Source organism: Balaenoptera physalus (genome assembly GCF_965194825.1).
Source record: "Balaenoptera physalus genome assembly, chromosome: 18".
NCBI classification, from domain to species: domain Eukaryota; kingdom Metazoa; phylum Chordata; class Mammalia; order Artiodactyla; family Balaenopteridae; genus Balaenoptera; species Balaenoptera physalus.
In genome coordinates, this window is record NC_138899.1 from 62,217,658 (window position 1) to 62,239,463 (window position 21,806).

At 36.2% G+C, this 21,806-nt stretch overlaps 1 protein-coding gene across 2 annotated transcripts in view; it reads right to left on the bottom strand.

The window, feature by feature from the left end:
- Window positions 1-674: 674 nt before the first annotated feature.
- SUCLA2 (succinate-CoA ligase ADP-forming subunit beta) overlaps window positions 675-21,806 on the bottom strand; it is an 86,056-nt gene continuing 64,924 nt past the window's right edge. For both annotated transcript variants that reach the window (XM_082434482.1, XM_082434481.1), the window contains exons 5-11: window positions 21,388-21,516; window positions 18,544-18,682; window positions 11,757-11,918; window positions 11,520-11,662; window positions 6,914-7,034; window positions 6,067-6,155; window positions 675-1,461 (exon numbers count right to left, since the gene is read on the bottom strand). In XM_082434482.1, coding sequence (XP_082290608.1) covers window positions 1,387-1,461; window positions 6,067-6,155; window positions 6,914-7,034; window positions 11,520-11,662; window positions 11,757-11,918; window positions 18,544-18,682; window positions 21,388-21,516 — 858 coding nt within the window. In that variant the 3' untranslated portion in view covers window positions 675-1,386. The remainder of the gene's footprint in view (window positions 1,462-6,066; window positions 6,156-6,913; window positions 7,035-11,519; window positions 11,663-11,756; window positions 11,919-18,543; window positions 18,683-21,387; window positions 21,517-21,806) is intronic.

A 21,806-nucleotide genomic window follows, 5' to 3' on the forward strand; every position in this document is an offset into this window, starting at 1 on the left:
TCTAAATAATTCTAGTGAAGATGAGAAAGGAGCTTGAGGAAACTGAGGTACACTGAAATTTAGAAACTTGCCCAACTTATATAGCTAGTAAGTAGTGGAGCCAAGATTCAAACCAGATTCAATTTCAAATTCTGCGCTCATAATCAATTATGCTATGCTGCCTCTCATTGTGTGTGTGTGTGCGTGTGTGCGTGTGTGTGTGTGTGAGAGAGAGAGAGAGAGAGAGAGATCACGTTTTAAGAAATAGGTAGAAGTTCTCAAATTCACCAGCATGTTTACATACATAGTCTAATGCTTGGCTGGTATTTCCTTCCATGGTACTTACACTGTTATTATCACATGGTTTGAACATTGTTAATAGTTAAATATCAACTGTTCTATGCAATGAAGAAAAGATGGACATGTACATATATACATACACACACACACACACACACACACATACACAAATTGGGACACAAAGGACAATGTGGGCCTTTTGGAGAAGGCACGAGATGGCACACATGTAAACAGTAGAATTCAACTGAAATATCTGTAGATCACTTTATAATATGTAATATCATGCCCCAGTACATGATCTACAAATCAGTTATTGAGAGGTGTTTAGTGCAATGATAAACACATCACCTTCACTGTGTTTACTTAAAAAAGAAAAAAAAAAACATTAATGCAAATCACATTGGGAGATTTTTTATTAATTTAAACTGACATTGTTAATTTTGTCTGCCAAGTCCTTAGTAAATATATCCTTACATGATACAAACCTACAGGTTCTTCTCAATACCACAAGATCATGAGGACTTGCAGATATCAGTGTTCTGTAATGATTAAAACAATGCTCAAATAATTCACAAGTTACTTTACTGAAATACTTAAAAGAATATTCTGGGGAGTGTTTGAAAGGTCTGTTTATAAATAGTGACTTGATATATTTAGTTAGGTATTTGGTGTTGAACATAGACACTTCTTATATAAACATTGTTTTAATACACTGTTCTACTAATGAAATTAGTTATTAGATATAATACATTTCTAACACTAAAGAATAAAGCTTTGTCTTCATATTTATTTCATTCATAAGACTCTTATCAATGAAGAATGCTGTACCCAACAATAATAAACGCATATTGCAAGTGACATTCTGTAAAACTGAAAAAGAAAGCTGCAACAAAACAAACTAGATAACTGCATTACACATTCTTTATACAAACAGCCCATTCTGAACAGAATTAAATGCAGACCAAATGCTTTTAAAAGTTTTTGTGCCTAGACGGTAATTACAATCTTCACACACTAAAGAGAAAAGGAACAATAATAATACAGAACTCAGTATTTTTAACAATTATAACACATTTAACATCTTCAGTCAACCACTGGGTTCTCAAATCAGATTGGCAACTGAAATTTCACATCCACCTGGGCTTGCTTGGCTAAGGTCACTATCTCAGACAGCTTTACAACCTGAAAGGAAAAAAACAAGCTTTGTCTCTATTTTCATAAAAACATAGACTCAGAACGATTGGTCAATGTAAAATTAATTGCATGTTCAGTCTTTTTCATTTAAAATATCTGGGCTATTCTGACATTGTTATAAATCACTTCACAGTCTTATAAGCATTTGCCACTCTTGAAGGATAGTCAAATCTAACACTGTTCACAACCCATACCATAACCCACACTGGATTTTATTCATATATATAATATCAGAAGGTATTAAATAGATACATATCTGATATATGTATATATCTCTGTCATTGCCTAAATTTTATCTATATTTTTTTCCTTTTTTAAAAATTATAGTTGATTTACAATGTTGTGTTAGTTTCAGGTGTACAGAAAAGTGATTCTGTATTTTATATATATATATATATTCAGTTTTATATATAGATTCTTTTCCCTTATAGATACTGAATACTGCTCCCTGTGCTATACAGTAGGTCCTTGTTGGTTATTTTTTTATATATAGTAGTTTGTATCTGTTAATCCCAAACTCCTAATTTATCCCTCCCCATCTCCCTTTCCCCTTTGGTAACCCTAAGCTTGTTTTCTATGTCTGTGAGTCTGTTTCTGTTTTGTAAATAAGTTCATTTGTGTCATATTTTAGATTCCACATATAAGTGATATCATATGGTATTTGTCTTTCTCTTTCTGACTTACTTCACTTAGAAAGATGATCTCTAGGTCCATACATGTTGCTGCAAATGGCATTATTTCATTCTTTTTTATGGCTGAGTAATATTCAATTGCATATTTATACTACATCTTCTTTATCCACTCATCTGTTGATGGACATTTAGGCTGCTTCCATGTCTTGGCTATTGTAAATAGTGCTGCTATGACCATAGGGGTGCATGTATCTTTTCCAATTATGGTTTTCTCCGGATATATGCCCAGGAGTGGGATTGCTGGATCAGATGGTAGTTCTGTTGTTAGTTTTTTGAGGAACCTCCATACTGTTCTCCATAGTGGCTGCACCAATTTACATTCCCACCAACAGTGTAGGAGGGTTCCCTTCTCTCCACACCCTCTCCAGCATTTGTTATTTGCAGACTAAAATACAGACTGGCCATTCTGACCAGTGTGAGGTGATACCTCACTGTAGTTTTTATTTGCATTTCTCTAATAATTAGTGATGTTGAGCATTTTTTCATGTGCCTGTTGGCCATCTGTATGTCTTCTTTGGAGAAATGTCTATTTAGATCTTCTGCCTTTATCTTTAAAGACAGAAACAGTGACTGTCTTAGCTGGATACTACAGAACGCAAAGCACATCTAAATAAAAGCAATTCCCTAGTGGTCCAGTGGTTAGGACTCGGCGCTTTCACTGCCGGGCCCCAGTTTAATCCCTAGTCGGGGAACTAAGATCCCGCAAGCCTCTCAGTGCGGCCATAAATAAATAAATAAATAAATAAATAAATAAATAAATAAATCTTTTTTAAAATGTAAATAATCTTAACTTACAATGTTGGGATAGGAGCTTGGGTTTAGGAGTTAGTATTTTACTTTCTGTCAGTAAGTTAACAATTATCAAGCTGAATTCCAATGTTCTCTCTATAATCTGTCTGAGAATATCCAGCTGGTACCATACAACATATACAAATTAAACATATCTAAAACCAAACAACAGATTTAGCTTCTCTCCTCCCCAGCAGAGTAGTCAAGAGAAGGTTTTAAAGTTAGACACCTTGAGTTCAGATCCCACTCTGATGCTTATGACACATGATCCTGAATAAGTTAATTTATCTAGCCTCCGTTTCTTTATCTATAAAAATGGAGATTATTTCACCAAACTTGTATTAAATAATACTTGAAGAAAAAAAAAGGCTTAGCATTGCATGCACAATAAATTATAAATGGTAGCAGTTGCTAATATTATCATATTATTAATATTGTCATGACTTCCATAACCTCCTACTCAGTAGAAAAACACTATGGACACAACGAAAATCAACTGTTCACTTTTATCTTTCATGGTCTATTTGATCAAGCTCCTATTGATTCTTCTCCTTTCTCTCCATGTCCACAAAGCTTTTCTTAATTCAGGCTCTCATTGCAAACAAGCATATTTTCAGAGAAAAGTTCTAACCTATCCATTCCCTTCACCTCACAGCTAATTATTACACTAGCCAGACTCCTACTGTCTCTCACTCTTCCCTTCAACAATTGACTTCATATCTCAAAGTCAAAACAGGCTTTCCGAAACACTTTCTCCCTACCATTCCCTTGGTCAAAATCTTAATTTAAACTCAGAACTGAGTGTAAATTCCTCTGTCTCTAAACTGCAGTTGAATTTTATTTACTAGCTAAGTTTTTTCCCAAAGTATGTCCTAAAGAAGGAAATAAGACCTTTATTATTCTTATGAAAAGATATCACATTAACAAAGCAAATCTCAAAAGCCTAGTTACTGATTAAACCATATAGCACCAAAGAGTATTCTGTGAAACGTGTATAAACATAGGTGGGAAAGAATCAGAAGTTCTCATTTAAAAACATCTCTGTATCTACTAGGGAGTGTGCACCAAGATACAGTGTTAAGTAAAAGAAATGAGGTAAAATACATGTTACCATCATATAATGTGGGAAAGTGGAGAGATATATGTATACGTACATCTATATGTATACACATACATTATTTGCTTGTGTTTTTAAAAAAGTGAAAAGACGAACAAAAAAATCCTAAGAAAACCAAAAAACTGGTTACCTATGGGGAAGGAACAAAAAGGAATAGGTATAAAGGCTAGATTCTCTAAGTATACCTTGTTTTACAGTTTGACTTTGGAAATATTGTAACAAAAAATTTTTTAAGCAATTCCTTTAAAATAAATAAATGAAGCTAACCGTGCATCAAAGGTGGGATAAAACAGAGAACTGTTTCATGTGAATCTTAAAATCCAGCAAATTATGGGAAATACTTCAAAGGACAAAAAGAACTGTGCATACAAGTCTTGAACTACTTTCAGTAGTCATATTGTTGGTATTATTATTCTAAAACTGTCATGTCTGTATCGAGGGACAAAGCAAAGGAATATTTATGTTAGTACAGAATGGGAAAAAAGAGAAACAGATATCAGATAAGAAAAAAAAACTGTACCTTGGATTTGCATTGGAAATATTGGAAGTATGTACTCATATATTTATCTCTTTAAAAAATACATATTTTCCTAGATTTGTCACTTAAAAGTATCTAGAAACAATGAGCAACCCAATAGTTGTAAGTACCCTTAAAGCTTAAATTGTGCTGTCTATAAACACCATCTGGCTGATTCTAGGTCTGCAGCAAGAAATGTAAAGATGAGCCTGAAAAATCTCATCATATCAGAAAGCATATCACAGGGCATGTAGGAAGGACTCAGGAGTCAACCTGAAGAGGTTCCCACTGACCAAAGGTGAGATAATCTAAGCATCAATAAAAATAACTAAAATGGACTGAACCACATCAAATATATTTAAATCCATGAGTTCAAAACAGCATGTGCATACATGCATGCAACACACAACACACACACCTAAAAACAAAAACTAAGAAACAAAAAAGCCTGGATCACTTTAGTAGGCCATAATGGAACAAACCCATTATTTTGAAAACTGATCAATAAAACCAAAGAATTAAGTAAGTATCCTGCTTTTTCTATGAAAAATGTACTTCACGCCAACAAATAGTTGATACAAGAAAGTTTCGTTTTTTATAATTATTCCATATAATAAATAATCACAGAGTTAGAAAATCACCACTTTGCATAAACAAAATATTGGATCTAAGTTATGAATGTCAATGACTGCTAGTATTACAAAAAGAGAAATTATCTGACATTTATATACCTCCTTATGGAATTACACAAAATCAACCATAAAATATTCTTGCTCCCCGCTCCTCAAAATCAAATACATATATGATCAAACCTATAGATTGAACTACCAGTTTACAGGAAATACAGGAGCAGAGGAACATGTTAAATGACACCCCATGAATACAAACATTAAAATCCAGACTATAGGAATCACTACAAGACCATCAGCCTGGTTTTTTCAACAAATAAAGCTAAGAATAAAAAAAGAGGCAAGGGAGAATCTATAAAAAGAAATTTAGTGATATATTAACCAACTGCAAGCATAGACTTATTTTGATCCTAATTCTAACAAAGAACCTAGGCAAAAAATATTTAAGAGAACCAGGGAAATTTCAACACTGACTTGATTCTTTTTTTTATTAAACATAAACATAACACCACTATCCCATCTGAAACAAGTAATAATAATTCCTTTATACCATCAATACCTGTATCTTTTACAGATACATGATGATAAGTATGAAATAACAGAATGTCTGGGATTTGCTTCAACATAATCATGGGCAAGGAAGGAAGCAGGTAAGAATAAGATGAGACAAGATTGAGCATGAGCTGGTAATTGTTTAAGATGGGTGATAGGTATATGGGGTTCAATACTCCTAGTGTTTAGCTGAAACACTAAGTATTAGCAATATTAGCTGGTTCATTTTAGAATCTAAACGTTTATAAATCTTTCATACACTGCAAATTTATCCTCAGATCAACATAACCTGTTTACCATTTTAGCAGCTTCATCCAAGTCATCACAAGCAAGAATTTTAAGTCCACTGTCCGCTATCAGTGCCTTAGCATCATCCACTCGTGTACCTGGAAATGATTTATGCAAATACAGACATTTTAAATATCTACACAAGATCATTTAAAATGTTTGTCACAATATACATTTACAAATATGAAATTTCAACTAACTTCTGTCATTTAATACAAATGCTTCTAAACCAAAGAAAATACTATAAAAACCTGGACTTACCTTGTGAAATACTTTGCCTTATCACATTAATGGTAATTCAGACAAGTAAGAATTCAAGATACACACAACAAATAAATAATGTATCAACTTACACCAAGCAAAACTATGCACAATTTTGCTCCAATGTTAGAATTTTTTTTTAAGCCACGTTTTAAAAATTCCCTACTATACTCTCATTTTAAAAATACAGCTATTGGGACAAAGTAAGAGAGTGGCATGGACATATATACACTACCAAATGTATAATAGATAGCTAGTGGGAAGCAGCCGCATATCACAGGGAGATCAGCTCGGTGCTTTGTGACCACCTAGAGGGGTGGGATAGGGAGGGTGGGAGGGAGATGCAAGAAGGAGGGGATATGGGGATATACGTATTCGTACAGATGATTCACTTCGTGATAGAGCAGAAACTAACACACCATCGTAAAGCAGTTATACTCCAATAAAGATGTTAAAAAAAATATATAGCTATTTAAAACTAAATTTAAAACTAAATGAAAAAAAAAAAAAAACTAAATGAACCAAACCCCTTGGAATTATGAACTTTTAAGCAATTAGAGTTCACAGAACAACTGCAAGATCCTTTTACACTTACCTTGTAACCGTACCACAATAGGTATTTTAATTTCCAAATCCTTTACTGCCATGACTATACCCTGTGCAATAACATCACACCGCATGATTCCTCCGAAGATGTTGACCAGAATAGACAGTACCTGCCAATAAAATGTTTTAGTAGATTAAAATTTTAAGGGAATGACTATTTTTCCTTCCTTCCCAAGAAAACACTAGTATCTGTGCCTTATAATAAAAATTAACTCCGTGGAAACATTTTCAGACCAAACAGCCATACTCTCTGCATACAGCTCTCATCATTGAAGTCTGTGCAGTCCACCACCCAGCAAAACTTATTTCCCCTCCTTGGGTAATTTCAAAACCTGGCTCACAGTCTCTTCTCTCTTGTCACATATTAACAAGACCTCCTGATTCCATTTACTTGTTTCCTATTAAGCATAGCCATTACCAACATTACTAAGCCAGACCATGTTGTAAGCCAACATCATATGCAAGATCTCCAATTTAGTCCTCATTAACTATCATCTCTTCATTTTTCCCCATCAACTCTACCAAGTTTTCACACAACCCAGGCCCTCAAAATTACTCAACATCTGTAATGGCCACTCCTGGCTACACATCACATCCAAACCTCAGGGCCTATTTGGGTTGGCATTCTTTCATCATCACACTGATAGTCTGAATCGCTGTTCTTCTATCCTTTAGAAAAAAACCTTATTTGTTTTTGAAAAAGAGGCTTAGTTTATTCAGCTACACTAGAACTTCTCAACCAGTGAGATACAAATGGGTTATAGACACACCAAGATATTGTTCCCCTCACCCCTTAGAGCAGGGGTCCCCAACCCCCAGGCCACGGACCGGTAGCAGTCTGCGGCCTGTTAGGAGCTGGGCCACGCAGCAGGAGATGAGCAGCGGGCGAGGGAGCGAAGCTTCATCTGCCACTCCCCACCGCCCCCCACCGCCCCCCGCTCCCCACCGCCCCCCACCACCCCTCACCCCCCCCCCCGCTGGCGTTACCGCCTGAACCATCCCCCACCCCCACCCCGTCCGTGGAACAACTGTCTTCCACGAAACCAGTCCCTGGTGCCAAAAAAGCTGGGGACTGCTGCCTTAGAGCAATTAGGAAGGTTCTGGGACAGCTGGCACCTTGAGCCAGTGGCCTCTGACAACAAGCAACCTTCCCCATGTACCTCCCGTGCCCCACGGAAACGTTACTTTCTGTGAATGCCATGACAGGAAAAAAGTTGAGACACACTGAGTTACACTACGCATTCCTTACCTTTACCACTATTATCTCTGTACTTCAAGAAAGAAAGGTCTAGAATTCATAATGGAACAGAACTCACAGTGGACTCTGGCACCCTCCCATCTCACCCCCTCCCACCGCGTTTGGGACAGCTACAGTATGCACCACAGGCATCATCCAGCACTTGAGCCTTAAAGGGACTGGAGCTCTACCGCGTCACTTTTACCTCCAGTCCGTATCAACTGATTACTACCAAGGACAAATCCTTGACCTGACCAGAAGGAACATCTCTAGAATATCAAATGTGTAAATCCCACTCTTGCTCAACCTCCTCTCCTTTCACGTAACGCCTTTCATCTCTAACTCTATCAAATCCAATCTTTTAAAGCCTCTAGTGCCTCAACCCCTTCCTAATCAACCAGTCTATCAGCTCTCCCCAAATCTGGAGTGCTTCACTATGGAGCCCAGAAGCCACAGCTGAGCAAATCAATGACACTGTCGTGGGCACACTCAGCTTCCTCATAGCCACTCCTCTCTCATACCCAGTCTACCTGCCATCCCCATTCAAATAATGCACGATTCCAGCCTATTAGTTTATCCATTCCAACTTCAAGAAAAGCAAAAGAGTGGGAAAAAACAAAACCAAACACCAAACCTGTGAAACACGAGCATAACCTGAAGAGCAGTATAATGATTCATCAGCAATAGTCTGACTCATACCTTAGGAATCTGACTCATACCTTTCAACTCCCTTCATGAGCCTCCTATCCCACTTCAAACTCTCTAACTTCTAGCATATGATCGTCCTTTTCCAGTAATACCTTCAGGAGTAACCTCCTCTCCAAAACTAACCTCATCACTAATTACTGTACTGTGTCTCCTCCAGGTCTTCACTCCTTTAGCTATATTCACTCTCTTCTTTATCTTCAAATCTCTTCTCCAGCTAGAAACAGCCCATCTTCTTGGTCTTCTGCACAAACACACGTACACCGCACAGCTCTTCTCAAGCCGACCTCCACTCAACTGCGAGCACTACGTCCTTCTGTGCCTCCTCAGACCCCACCGCCGAAGGAGTAACTCTCCTGTGTGACTCCACACCCTCAATTCCCAATCACAACTCAACCCACTGCAGCCTGGCCTCTGCCCCCCTCTCCTCTCTTTCAGCATCTAACACTACTGCCCATTCCCTTACTTCTCAGAACTCTTCACCCTGGCCTTTGATGTCACCACTCTCTCCTAATCTGCAACTATCTCTGTCAGTTTGTTCTCTCCCTCTTTTATTGGGTCTTCCTTCCTTATTCAATCCTTCAGCACTGGGTGGGAGGAGCCAGGTTCTATTCTTGGTTTCCTCAAATCACTTGCATGAGTCGTATCACCAATGCCTAACACTTCAACTTTTCTCAATATACTGAGGACTCTCAAATACACATCTGGCCATTATAGGAAGAATATCTTTACAACTATCTACCAGGTATAATCACCACAGTGCAAACTTAACACATTCATTCAAAAATACCAAATTTCTTTACTTTGCCTCTGACAGCACAAAAGATATCACCAACCAATGATTCTCTGCAGCCAGAAGTCCTAACCAATCCCTCACCATGCCACGCCCAAAAAGGAAAAAAATGAACTTAAGGATTCTATCTCAGTGGTGTAGGTTTCATTGCTTTATTCTTACTGACACTGCCTTTGTTATGGACCTCTTCATCCTTCCAAACAAGCAGGTATAATAACCAAATTGATCTCTCCTGCCAGTGTCTCCTTATTCTCCTTTTCACCCTTTACTAGCAGAATTACCTTCTTTCTTAAAAATAAAAAAACAAAAAGGTAAGGAGTTGATATATGTATTTGTAAATGTGCTGGGGTAGAAGTGTTAAATTCAAAACTCCTTAGCTATAGATACAGGGATCTTCACAACTTGGGTCTCAATTTGCCAACATTACTTCTTATCATTCATCCCAATAATGCTATATCTTTATGCATAAGCATCTTACCAATCCATGAACACAGTGGCCCTCTCTGGACCCCATGCCTCTGCACATTTCCTTCCCCTTGCCCAACTCATTCAATTCTCAACACAGTTCAAGGTATCTTGATCCCTACCAATGACAAATTCTCAGTCTAAATTCAGTAAGACTAGTTTACATGAAGGCCATTATTCTTATTTCCATAAGCCTTAAAAAACCCGCATTGGTCACACAGTAGATATATTCCTTAAAAAAAAATCTGATGAATGATAATATGTCTGTTTCTTGGATCACAATGCTTCACATCTCTTGTATTCTGATAATCATTTATAAATTCATAATTATAAATTATGGCATATCTATATATGACGATTATGCAAACATTACAATGAGTGTTTTAGAATAATACTTTACACAAAAAGTGCTCAAGAGATGTTAGCAAAAAAAGACTCAAAATGTGTGTATTAAAAGATATATATATGAATGGGTGAAATATATGGCATGTGAATTATATCTTTTTTTATTTTTGGAAGCTGGGTTTTGTTTTTTTTTTTTTTTTGGTTTATTTTTATTTATTTTATTCATTTATTTTTGGCTGCATTGGGTCTTTGTTGCTTCGTGTGGGCTTTCTCTAGTTGCAGTGAGCGGGGGCTACGCTTCCTTGTGGTGCACAGGCTTCTCCTTGCGGTGGCTTCTCTTGTTGCGGAGCATGGGCTCTAGGCACGCAGGCTTCAGTAGTTGTGGCACGCAGGCTCAGTAGTTGTGGCGTGCGGGCTCTAGAGCGCAGGCTCAGCAGTTGTGGCACACGGGCTTAGTTGCTCCACAGCATGTGGGATCTTCCCGGATAAGGGCTCGAACCTGTGTCCCCTGCATTGGCAGGCAGATTCTTAACCACTGCGCCACCAGGGAAGCCCCGTGAATTATACCTTAATAAAGCTGTTTCTAGAACGATACATATGCAATGTGTATGAGCGTATGTGTGAAATATATAAGCATTAACAAGTCTTAAAGAAAATAAATCAAATCAATAGTAACAAAAGTTATGTCTGGATAGAATTAAAGATGATTTTTATTTCCTTTTTAGCTTTACAGACTTTCCAGATTTCTGGCTTTTTTGGTCAACTAACATCTCCAAAATTTTTTCTATAATAATGGGTTCTCATGCCAAATCACTACCATTTATAGTATTATCTAATACCATCCAGTATTTCTTCACCTTGTTTTCTAAATCACAATGGGAAAGTTTATCTTTCTTTCTTGCTAACTTTTATTTTATTGATTTCAGCAAATTTTTCCAAACTATTGAGGACTTTTGAATTTTAACGCTCAACTACTATAACGACCACATTTACTAATTAATCAAGTTAATTCTCGCCATTCAAATTCTAAAACATAAGTTCTGCCCCTACCTTTTTATCTGAAGTGATAAGTTTAAATGCTTCTGTTACTTGATGGACTGTGGCACCACCACCAACATCAAGAAAGTTGGCTGGAGTCCCTCCATGAAGCTTTATTATATCCATTGTGGCCATTGCCAAACCAGCACCATTTACTATCAAGAAGGGAAAATGATTTGTATAAGCAACAAACAAAGAAAATAAATTAAGCTCAGCCAATCCAACTCTTAACACAAAAACAGGTGGTACCTAGACAGCCTATATTTCCATCTAGGCCAATGTAGTTGAGATCTGCCTTAGCTGCATCTTTGTCCCTTTCATCTTCCTGAGTCCAGTCCTGTAGGTCAAAGATTTTCTTCTGGCGATAAGCTGAATTAGAATCAAAATTGATCTTTGCATCCATACATAGCACTTTGAAGGAAAAAAAGAAAGTGATGTTAATTTCAAGATAGACACAATACAGTAATCAAATGTTTTTGACTTCAGAAGAAAAACACATTTTGTTACTTACTGAAAGTATTTCAATTTATGTTCACAATTAATTCAAACTGTTTCTTGAAAAAGAATATGTGAGAATTAAAACTGCCCCATCAAAGTTACTGGTTCTACACCTATCCTAAGCAACAGATAAAGAAGGGAAAAAAAAAACCCTCAGAAGCATTTAATTTTCTTTTTAATTACCAAGAATTAACTGTCCATGCTCCTAGCTAACTCCTTTGCTTGGGCCCAGGGTCTCAACTCAAGGGGATTGTTCCACTAATTCTGTCTTTCCTGCACTGTAAATTCCACCCCACCCCACTTTGCTATTGGCTACATCAAACTGACTTGTAAAAATGCTGTTCTTTCCCCCACCTTAATAAAAAGAAAGAAATAACTCTTTACTCCCTACCTCCCGCCACCACCTTACTCTCCTCTTTCTATACAGCATAACTCACGGAAAGAGTTGTCTCTTTAAACCTGGGGTCAGCAAACTATGGCCTATGGGCCAGATTCAGCCTGTGCTGGATTTTTTATGGCCTGTGAGCCTATGAAGGGTTTTATATTTTTAACAGGTTATGAAGAAGAAAGAAGAAAGAAAGGGTAAAGGAAGAAAGAGAAGAACAAGTAGAGAAACAGCAGTAACTGAGACTACATCTGCCAAGCCCTGCTTAAAAAACTCCCTGTACCAAGTTTTTCTCCTGCCATTCTCTTTTTTTTTTTTTTTTCTTTTTGCCATTCTCTCTTAAATCCACTCTAATCAGGCTTTTACCTCCAGCACTCTACCAAAATGGCCCTAATGAAGGTTAATTCTCTGACTTCATCTTTCAATATGTACTCTATCCCTTCCTTGCTCCAATGTAACTACAACTTTCTCCTTATTCCTGAACAGATACAGGCTAAAAGAACTGAGCAGTTTCAGCTGCTGCACAAAACAAGAGACAAAGTTTAGAGTCAGCCAAGTTAACTATTAACAACAAAAACCAACATTCTTTCAGAGGAAGATGATAGAATTCAGTCTCCCAAAATGTCTAGTATACAACTAGAAATTACTAGATCTGTGAAGAAACAGGAAAATGTAACCAACAGCAAAGAAACAAAGCAGGCAAGAGAAACCAAACTCAAGATGACTCAAATTTTAAAGTATCAGAGGACTGTGAAATAGCTATTTTAAACATGTTTAATGATTTAAGGGAAAATATGGTCATAATAAAGCACCAGGTAAGTAATCTCAGCAGAAAATAAAACTATGAAAGGAACCATATTGAAAATTTGGAACTAAAAAGTACAATATCTGAAATCACTGGTGAATGATAATATGTATGTTTCTTGGATTATGATCCTTCAGATCCCTTGTATTTTGATAATCATTTATAAATTTATAGTTATAAATTGTGGCATATCTATATATGACAGATTTTACAAATATTAAAATAAGTGTTTTAGAAGAATGCTTTAGTAAATGCAAAAAGTGCTCAAGATATGTTAGCAAAAAAATCTGCATATAACTTTATACAGTTGGCCCTCCATACCTGCAGTTTTGCATCCACAGATTCAACCAACCACGGATTATGTAGTACTGTAGTACATACTTATTGAAAAAATAATCTGCTTATAAGTGGACCCTCACAGTTCAAATTCATGTTGTTCAAGAGTCAACTGTATATCTATTAAATTAATAAAATTAACATGCCATTCAAAAAACAATGAGGAACACATAGTAAAGGCATTAATCCTTAGTAGGCCTCTAAAGTATATAGACTCAAGAAGATAAAGACAGGTTCACTCAGGTGATGGTGATTCTCCAATAAAAACATACTTGGGGTGAAATACCTAGGAAGCATATTTCCTAGACCCGAGCTCTGCAACAGTCAGTAGAACCAGCCACTGACAACTCTGCTAACAGCAAGGGTATGTGTAATATCAGTAAACAGAGCCCATACTTAATTCATAGTGTTCAAAAGAGGAAAAACTTTTAAGAAATGTACATTTTGGGTTTTTTCCCCCCTAGAAGTCACAAATGCACCAGGCCAAAATTAATTCCTTACTTGGAGATTTCTCTCAACTGATTTCAGGTCCATAGGTAAGATAATCAAGACAACTGGCATCCTGGGGAGACTAATATCAGTCCATTCTCTTTCATTCAGCTTTCACTGAGTTTCTGCCATGACCCTTGATAAAACGAAGTACATGGTTCTGAGAACATTATTGTGCCTGAGATCACTGTCCCTGGCAGTGGGAATGGCTTGAGTTCTGCGGGGGTTTTTTCTCCAAATTTGGTAATTGAGGGCCAAAGCTGTGATAAACTTATATGTATTATTAACCTTTTGTACACTTTTAGAATTCAGGCACATAAGAGATCTGCAATTCAAATACTATAACTTCTGAGATCACAAAGAAACTCTACCCATTCCTATGACAGACAGTCCAAACTGCCATGGCTAAAAGAATTTAAAAACCATCTAGAATTCATAACCTCTCATTCAATCAAAATATTTATGAAATTAGAAGGAACATTAATTTCTTTGAACTTCTAACTCAGATAAGAGAATGTGACTTGGGACTTCAGTTCTCTAGGTCCTCTGGACTTTTATCACATTTGGACTTTAAATCCAGCTGTGTCTTTATGTAATTTACTATTAGAGTATTTTAATGCCATAATCTAATCTCACTGATGAACTTTTGAAATTCCAATAGACAACCTGACTGAACATAATGTGGTGTCAGAAACAGAAAAGAATAAATTTTCAGAATTGAGCATAACACTTTCTTAAAGCTGATACCAGTGTACTATTTTGACCCATTTTAGAAATTTCTGGGGGTAAAAATCCAAACTACCTATAGATGCTCCCATAATAGCCAAAGGAACAATGGCTGGGATTGGAAAGGCAGCCTCAAAGTCAGAACAAGATTACCCAAACAGACAGGTAACCTCTCCTCCCTCAAGAGCTCCACATCCACCCTGATAGATCACAGGCTTGATGGCTGAGCTCAGTGGGTAAAGAAAATACTAAGGAATGTTTGGGGAGGAAGGGGCGGGATCAAATCTTCCCCACTCCTGATGCTTCCTTTCACATTCAAAGGATTCACTTAGTATAAGATCTGTCTCTCACTGTCTCTTTACTTAATTCTTCCCAGAGGAAAGGAAGCAAATTATCTGTCTAGTTAATCTAGATATTATAAAACTAGGCATGCATAATTCTGCTCAATCCTTCTTCCTCTTGGAGTAAGCTTCCCACAGCGAGCAACCATTTCCAACTGCTATTCCCAAGGCACAGTCTATCCCTGAAAGGACTGCCCTGTTAAAGCCTCATATTTGAATAGATTTATTAAGTCTGTCTAATTGTGTAATTTAGTTGTCAGATCCATTTTAATTAGAACTCTGTCAGGGAAGATCAGTAATCACTGGAAGATCTCTCGGAAACTCCAATGATGGCAATGGTATGATAAGCTATTTAAGCAACTGTATTCAAATATATATATATATATATTTTTTTATATTACCCTATGTTTTCAGAGCGTTACTAGGAAAATAAGTCTAGAGTCTATAAGCTTTCTTCTTACAATTATTCAAACAATTAAACCGGTACAAATTAAGAGGTATACTTCATTCTATGCAGCATATATATTCCAAAAAAACTGTGCACAAAGGAAATAATTCCAAATTTAGTCATTCAAAATATCCTTAAACTACTATTTTAAGGAATACTATGATAATTTCCCCAAATGTATATTCTATCTTGTCATATGGTAACTTAGTACCAAAAGGAGACAAATATCTATATTTTCTATTTTTTTAAATATTACTTTTGAAACTCAATATGAACCTTATAAATAAAACATATCAATCTGCATATGTTTATAACTACATAGTCTGCATTGGTCTAAAGCCTCCATTCAAAATATATAAAGAAAGTACTGTGAGAAATGTAGGTCTGCTAACAGAGCCTGAGCTTGAACTCATCTGTAAAATAAAGCCTTCTCCTTTCCACTCCCGCTGCCTTTGTTACCTCCTGCTTGGACTACTGCTACAGCTTCCTAACCTAAAAGATATACCTTATCGCTAATCTCTTCCTACTCCAATAATGCTGATATACTACTACTCTCTACCCAAAATATCCCTGTCATACAACTGTGTCATATGTAAGAGTACAAATTCTGAAGTTGACTGTTTAGATTCACCGCCCATTTCTACCACTAGCCATGTGTCCCTGGGCAAGTCACTTAACCTCTTGGTAACTCAGTTTCCTAACCTATAAAATAAGGATAGTAATAGTATCTACCTCACAGAACTGCTATAAACATTTAATGAACTATAGGGGTCCATATCTGAAAAGTTCTTACAATAGTGCCTAGCATATAGTATTTGCTATGTTTTCGTTAAATAGAGGGAAAATATTTTTTAAAAAAATGAACTTTACTATAGGAAACCAAAGTATACTTCGAATGTCTCTTCTGTATGGTCAAAATTCAAAACTATGTACTACGAAAGAAGAAACTGAAAATAAACCAAAACATGGGAGACAAGCTGAAACTGAGTAGAGATATTTTTCAAAGACTAAGGAAAACAAATACAACAATAGAATTAAAATCTTCAAATGAAGAACAAAATCAACAGTCTCTGTATACCAGCAATAAACAGTAAGAAAATACAATGGCAGGGGCTTCCCTGGTGGCGCAGTGGTTGGAAGTCTGCCTGCCAATGCAGGGGACACGGGTTCGAGCCCTGGTGTGGGAGGATCCCACATGCCGCGGAGCAACTAGGCCCGTGAGCCACAACTACTGAGCCTGCGCGTCTGGAGCCTGTGCTCCGCAAGGGGAGAGGCTGCGACAGTGAGAGGCCCGTGCACTGCGATGAAGAGTGGCCCCCGCTCACCGCAACTAGAGAAAGCCCTCGCACAGAAATGAAGACCCAACACAGCCATAAATAAATAAATAAATAAATTTATAAAATTTAAAAAAAAAATGATAATGGCAGTTAACTTAAAAAAAAAAAAAGAAGAAAATACAATGGCAGAAAAGATCCCATTCAAAATAGCAACAAAAATGTATTTCTACAAATAAATCTAAAAAGAAATATAATACCTACCAAAAGAAAATAAGTCTTATTTAAAAAAATATAAATCAAGACTTACATAAATGGAAAAATAAGGTATTTCTAGTTGGAAAAACTGATTACTAGGAAGATGTTAATTTTTCCCCAACAATTTATAGGATGAATACAATTCCAATAAAATTCCAGTATGATTGGTTTTGAAACCTGACAAAAGGATTCTAAAGGTTGCCTAGCAATAGGAGTTAGTAATTTCACATCCAAGTACCAAATGCAGGACCAAAGGCTTCAAGGAGTTTGAGAACACCTAAACTTCATGAAAAACAGTGCATATGCACATGCACACATGGGAACACTGGTGCAGACTCCTTGGTGAGGGTTACTCGCTTTCATGCAATTTTCACTGTGTTTCTTAAAATTTGTCCTTGACCCACGAAGGGTTAAGTAATGCCAATCTAAAAGAATAAATAGGTAAGAACTGCCTCCCTTAAAAAAAAATATCAGTTTCATACAGATAATTCTCCTTCACTGGACATTTCATTTTTAAAATGTGCATCAGCCCTCACTCTTTAAAAAAATTTAATTATTTTTAGTTTTATAAACTACCTCTACAATCACAAGAAAATTTACTCATTTTTCTTTATACAACCATATAAATGACCAGCTAAAAATTGACTTCTATAATAATGAATATAACTAATTAGAAGTATAAAAGTGAAAGAGATCTACAAATGCTTAAGAAGATTAGAAATGTCCAAAGAGACTTGAAACAAAATCAAACAAATCACAGCAACAGAAGCAATTAATGTAAAATATCAAGAAAAATTTAGGCTACAATAAAGCAACTTATATTTTTAGAAAAACTATACATGGAAGGCATGATAATTCAAAACCTGATTTACCTTTTAGACATACGTAAAAGAAAAGCTGTCAAAGTGACAAGCTAATCTTACTTCCCTAATATTAAAGGACTATAGTATCAGAATACACACTTTGTACAATAACAATCATGGTGTCTCTAAAGTTTGAAACCTGGGGAGACTACAATGGCTAATTCCCCAAAACTACAACTATTTATTCACTACCGCAGTGGATACTCTAATCCATCACTGCCCAACAGAACTTTGTGCAATGATGAAATTGTTCTTTACATCTGCTGTCCAATACAGAGCTGTCCAATACATGGGGCTACAGAGCACTTGAAATGTAACTAGTGCAACTGAGAAATATTTTAATCTTATATCATTTCAATTAATTTTAACTGCCACATGTGCCTGGTAGCTGCCATACAGTGCAGCTTTAACCCCTCTGTGTGTACATAAATATATATTTAAGGTGTTTGTTTTAAAGGGTCTCTTTAATATTTGTTCACATTCACTCTTTTCATTATAAAATAAGCTTCTACATAGAAATGAGTTCACTTCCTTATGAGTTCAACTTCCTCAGTGAAGAATATGATAAGTGGATAAACAGACAATCAATGTTTGATAAAAGAAGATACTTTACCAGCTCCGTCTGAATCCTCTACCATTGGATTTATTTCTACCATGGTTGCATCATATTTCAGAAAAAGGTTGTAAAGCTTGATCATGTTTTCTGCTGCAGAATCCACAATATTGGCTGGAAATCCCATCTTCTGTGCAAGCTGAAAGCAATTTGTCTCTTTATTATAGGAATGCTGTATACATCCAATCAACATTAAATTATTACAAATAAAAAACCTTGTAGTTTATCATTTAAATAATAAGCATGACTCATTTATGGTCAAACATTAATCACTGAAATAGCATCTACTATCACTAAATGGTTAAACAAAAGTTTTTATTCAAAATCCTCACAAAGCAGGTAGTATGCCCATTTTACAAAGAAAGAGATCCAGAGAGGTCAAATGACTTGTCATTCGCCTCAATTCCTGTTCCTGTGTTATTCCATAGCCTCCATACTACCACTAAGCCTTATGGCCAACCTAAACTGAAAAAAGAGGCTTATATTTTATTAAAACTACATATAAAAGGTAGACTGATAATCCAAATGGTCTAAAAACAATGGCCAAAATATTAACTCGCCCTATTTTACCTTTTAGGTAATTTATGAAGAGTGTCTACCAAGCAATGAAGACACATCGTCAAACAAGTATTATCCTATTCATTCAAAAATCTACTGAACACCTAATATATGCTAGATTCAAAAGATATACAGGTACTTAAGCTTCTAATCTAGTAGAAGAGTTTACAGTCTTGCGCAGAGATTCCTCCCTAAATATACCTGAAGAGCTTTTTTTTTCCTTTCAATTTTTATTTATCTATTTATTTATTTTTGGCTGCGTTGGGTCTCCATTGCTGCACATGGGCTTTCTCTAGTTGTGGCGAGCGGGGGCTACTCTTCGTTGCGGTGCACGGGCTTCTCATTGCGGTGGCTTCTCTTGTTTCGGAGCATGGGCTCTAGGCGCGCAGGCTTCAGTAGCTGTGGCGTATGGGCTTAGTTGCTCTGCGGCATGTGGGATCTTTCCGGGCCAGGGATCGAAACTGTATCCCCTGCATTGGCAGGCAGATTCTTATCCACTGTGCTCTTCAGGGAAGCCCTGAAGAGCTTTTTAAAAATACATACACCAAGGTCTCAACCCAGAAGTTGTGGTTCACAAGTTCTATAGTGGACCAAAAATCCATAATATTTTAAAGTTCTATAAGCAATTCTGAACCACTGGTATAGAAGCCACATGTCTCTTTTTTTATCCTAACTGTTGCAGCTGCTCAGGAAACCTATGGAGTAGTTTTCTCCTCTCTTCCAATTGCTATCTAAGGCTACGATACATCTGACTTTCAATAACAGAAAATATTAAATTCTTTGAAAGTGAATGTGATTCTTGCAAGAAGACAAATGCAAATAATCAAATGAAAATAAAGTGGATGATCAAACTAAGAAATGTAATTTTGGGTTAAAACATTTCAAAAAAAGAATAATGAGAAATAAAGTGCCATTTCATTTAGAAAGATTTTCACTAGGTTATAATCTACTGTTTTAAATGTAAACATCTGAGAATTGCAAAAGAATTCTGATCAGCCCAGTATGACATTAGTTTGTCTAGCACTGTGCTGGGAACTATTTCTGTTCATCCATCACTCAAAAAGGTACAATCTTAGTAGATTATTCCTTCAAGTATTCTTGTAAATCAACTGTTTTCTTTCTCATTTAAATTTAAGTCTCCAGTCATCACTCTCACATAACTACCTAATGAATCAAATCTCTGTCCCCTTTAAACATTTATACCATTCACTTGCCTAAATGACGTGCTTCACGCTTTAGCAGGGAAATCTTTGTATCAGTCAAAATTCCTGCTCTACTGTACTTCAATACCATAAGCTTCTTTTGACAGTTTCCTAATAAGAGATGTTAATTTCATTCAATTTAATATTCAAACTTCTTTTCAAGATGGGTCACTCATTTTTTATATATAAACTAAACAATTTAATAGCAGTATTACAAACATTAACAAGCAACTCTCACAGGCCATAATACTAAACTTCATGGTTAAGTTTTTGTTTTGGGGGGCTTTTTTTTGGGGGGGTGGGAATCGAATGGGAGGAAGAGGCACACAAGAAGGATGGTACAGAAAACTAGTGAAACTGTAGGCAAAATTTACTGAGTATGTGCATACACTGAGAGAAAGTCCACAGCTTTAAACAGATTCTTAAAAGCGTCCATAAAACTTCCCCAAAATAAAATCACTGATCTATCATAGGGATATATGAGACAGTGTCCCTACCATTCCATACAACTTACAGGAAATAAAGGGGGGATAGGACATGTTAAATGCCACCATGGGGATGTAAAATCCAGACTATGAAAAACGATAAAGTATAATTAACCCAGGTTCTTCAACAAAATGAAAGAAAATGGATGAAGAAAGTGAGGGAAAGGAAACCTATAAACTAGAAGAAGACCTATGAGACCTATTAACCAACCACAATGAAGGAACTTATGTGGATCCCAACTCAAACTGTAAAAGAAAAAAAAAAATTGAGACAATTAGGGAATTTGAATGACTGGGTGAGTGATGATATTAAGAAGTTATTGTTAGTTTTACTAGGGATGGCAATGGTATAGTGGCTATTTTAAAAGAATCCTTATCTTTACTAAAGATACATAGTAAAATATTTATGGAGGATATGAAGAAAAACGCTTTAGATACTTCTAAAAAGTTTCAATTTCAAACTACATATTAACATGCCTTGACACTCAAAAAAATTTTTTAAGAAGTTTTGTCAATCACTTCACATATACAGAGTTAATTCTCTTTAAGGGTTGTAATTATCCAATCAAAAGCTAGAAATGTTTCGGAGTACAACATACCCGAACAGCTTGTTCCTTTTTGATGCCTTCTTCAATATCAATAGGTTCTTTAACTATGGCCTCAGGAGTCTCAGCAGCAACATCTTCAATGTTGACACCACCTTGAGAACTTCCTATCAATACAGGACCCTAGCAGGAGGGGAAACAGCCAAAATATCTAGATTTTATTTTGGAACCGTCAATAAAATCTTAAAATCTATTTGTGTACACTATCAGACTTATACATCTATCACTCCCCACTATTTTTAAATTCCCTTGAGAATTTATCCTTGCACCTCCTGCACAATCCCCCCTAAGTGTTCAACTGAAATAATGGAAAAGAAGTGAAAAGGAAGAGGAAGACAATGGCTCACCTGTGAGGGAAAAAGATTAAAAATAGATACAAATGTATACCAAACAACTTAATATAAACATATACA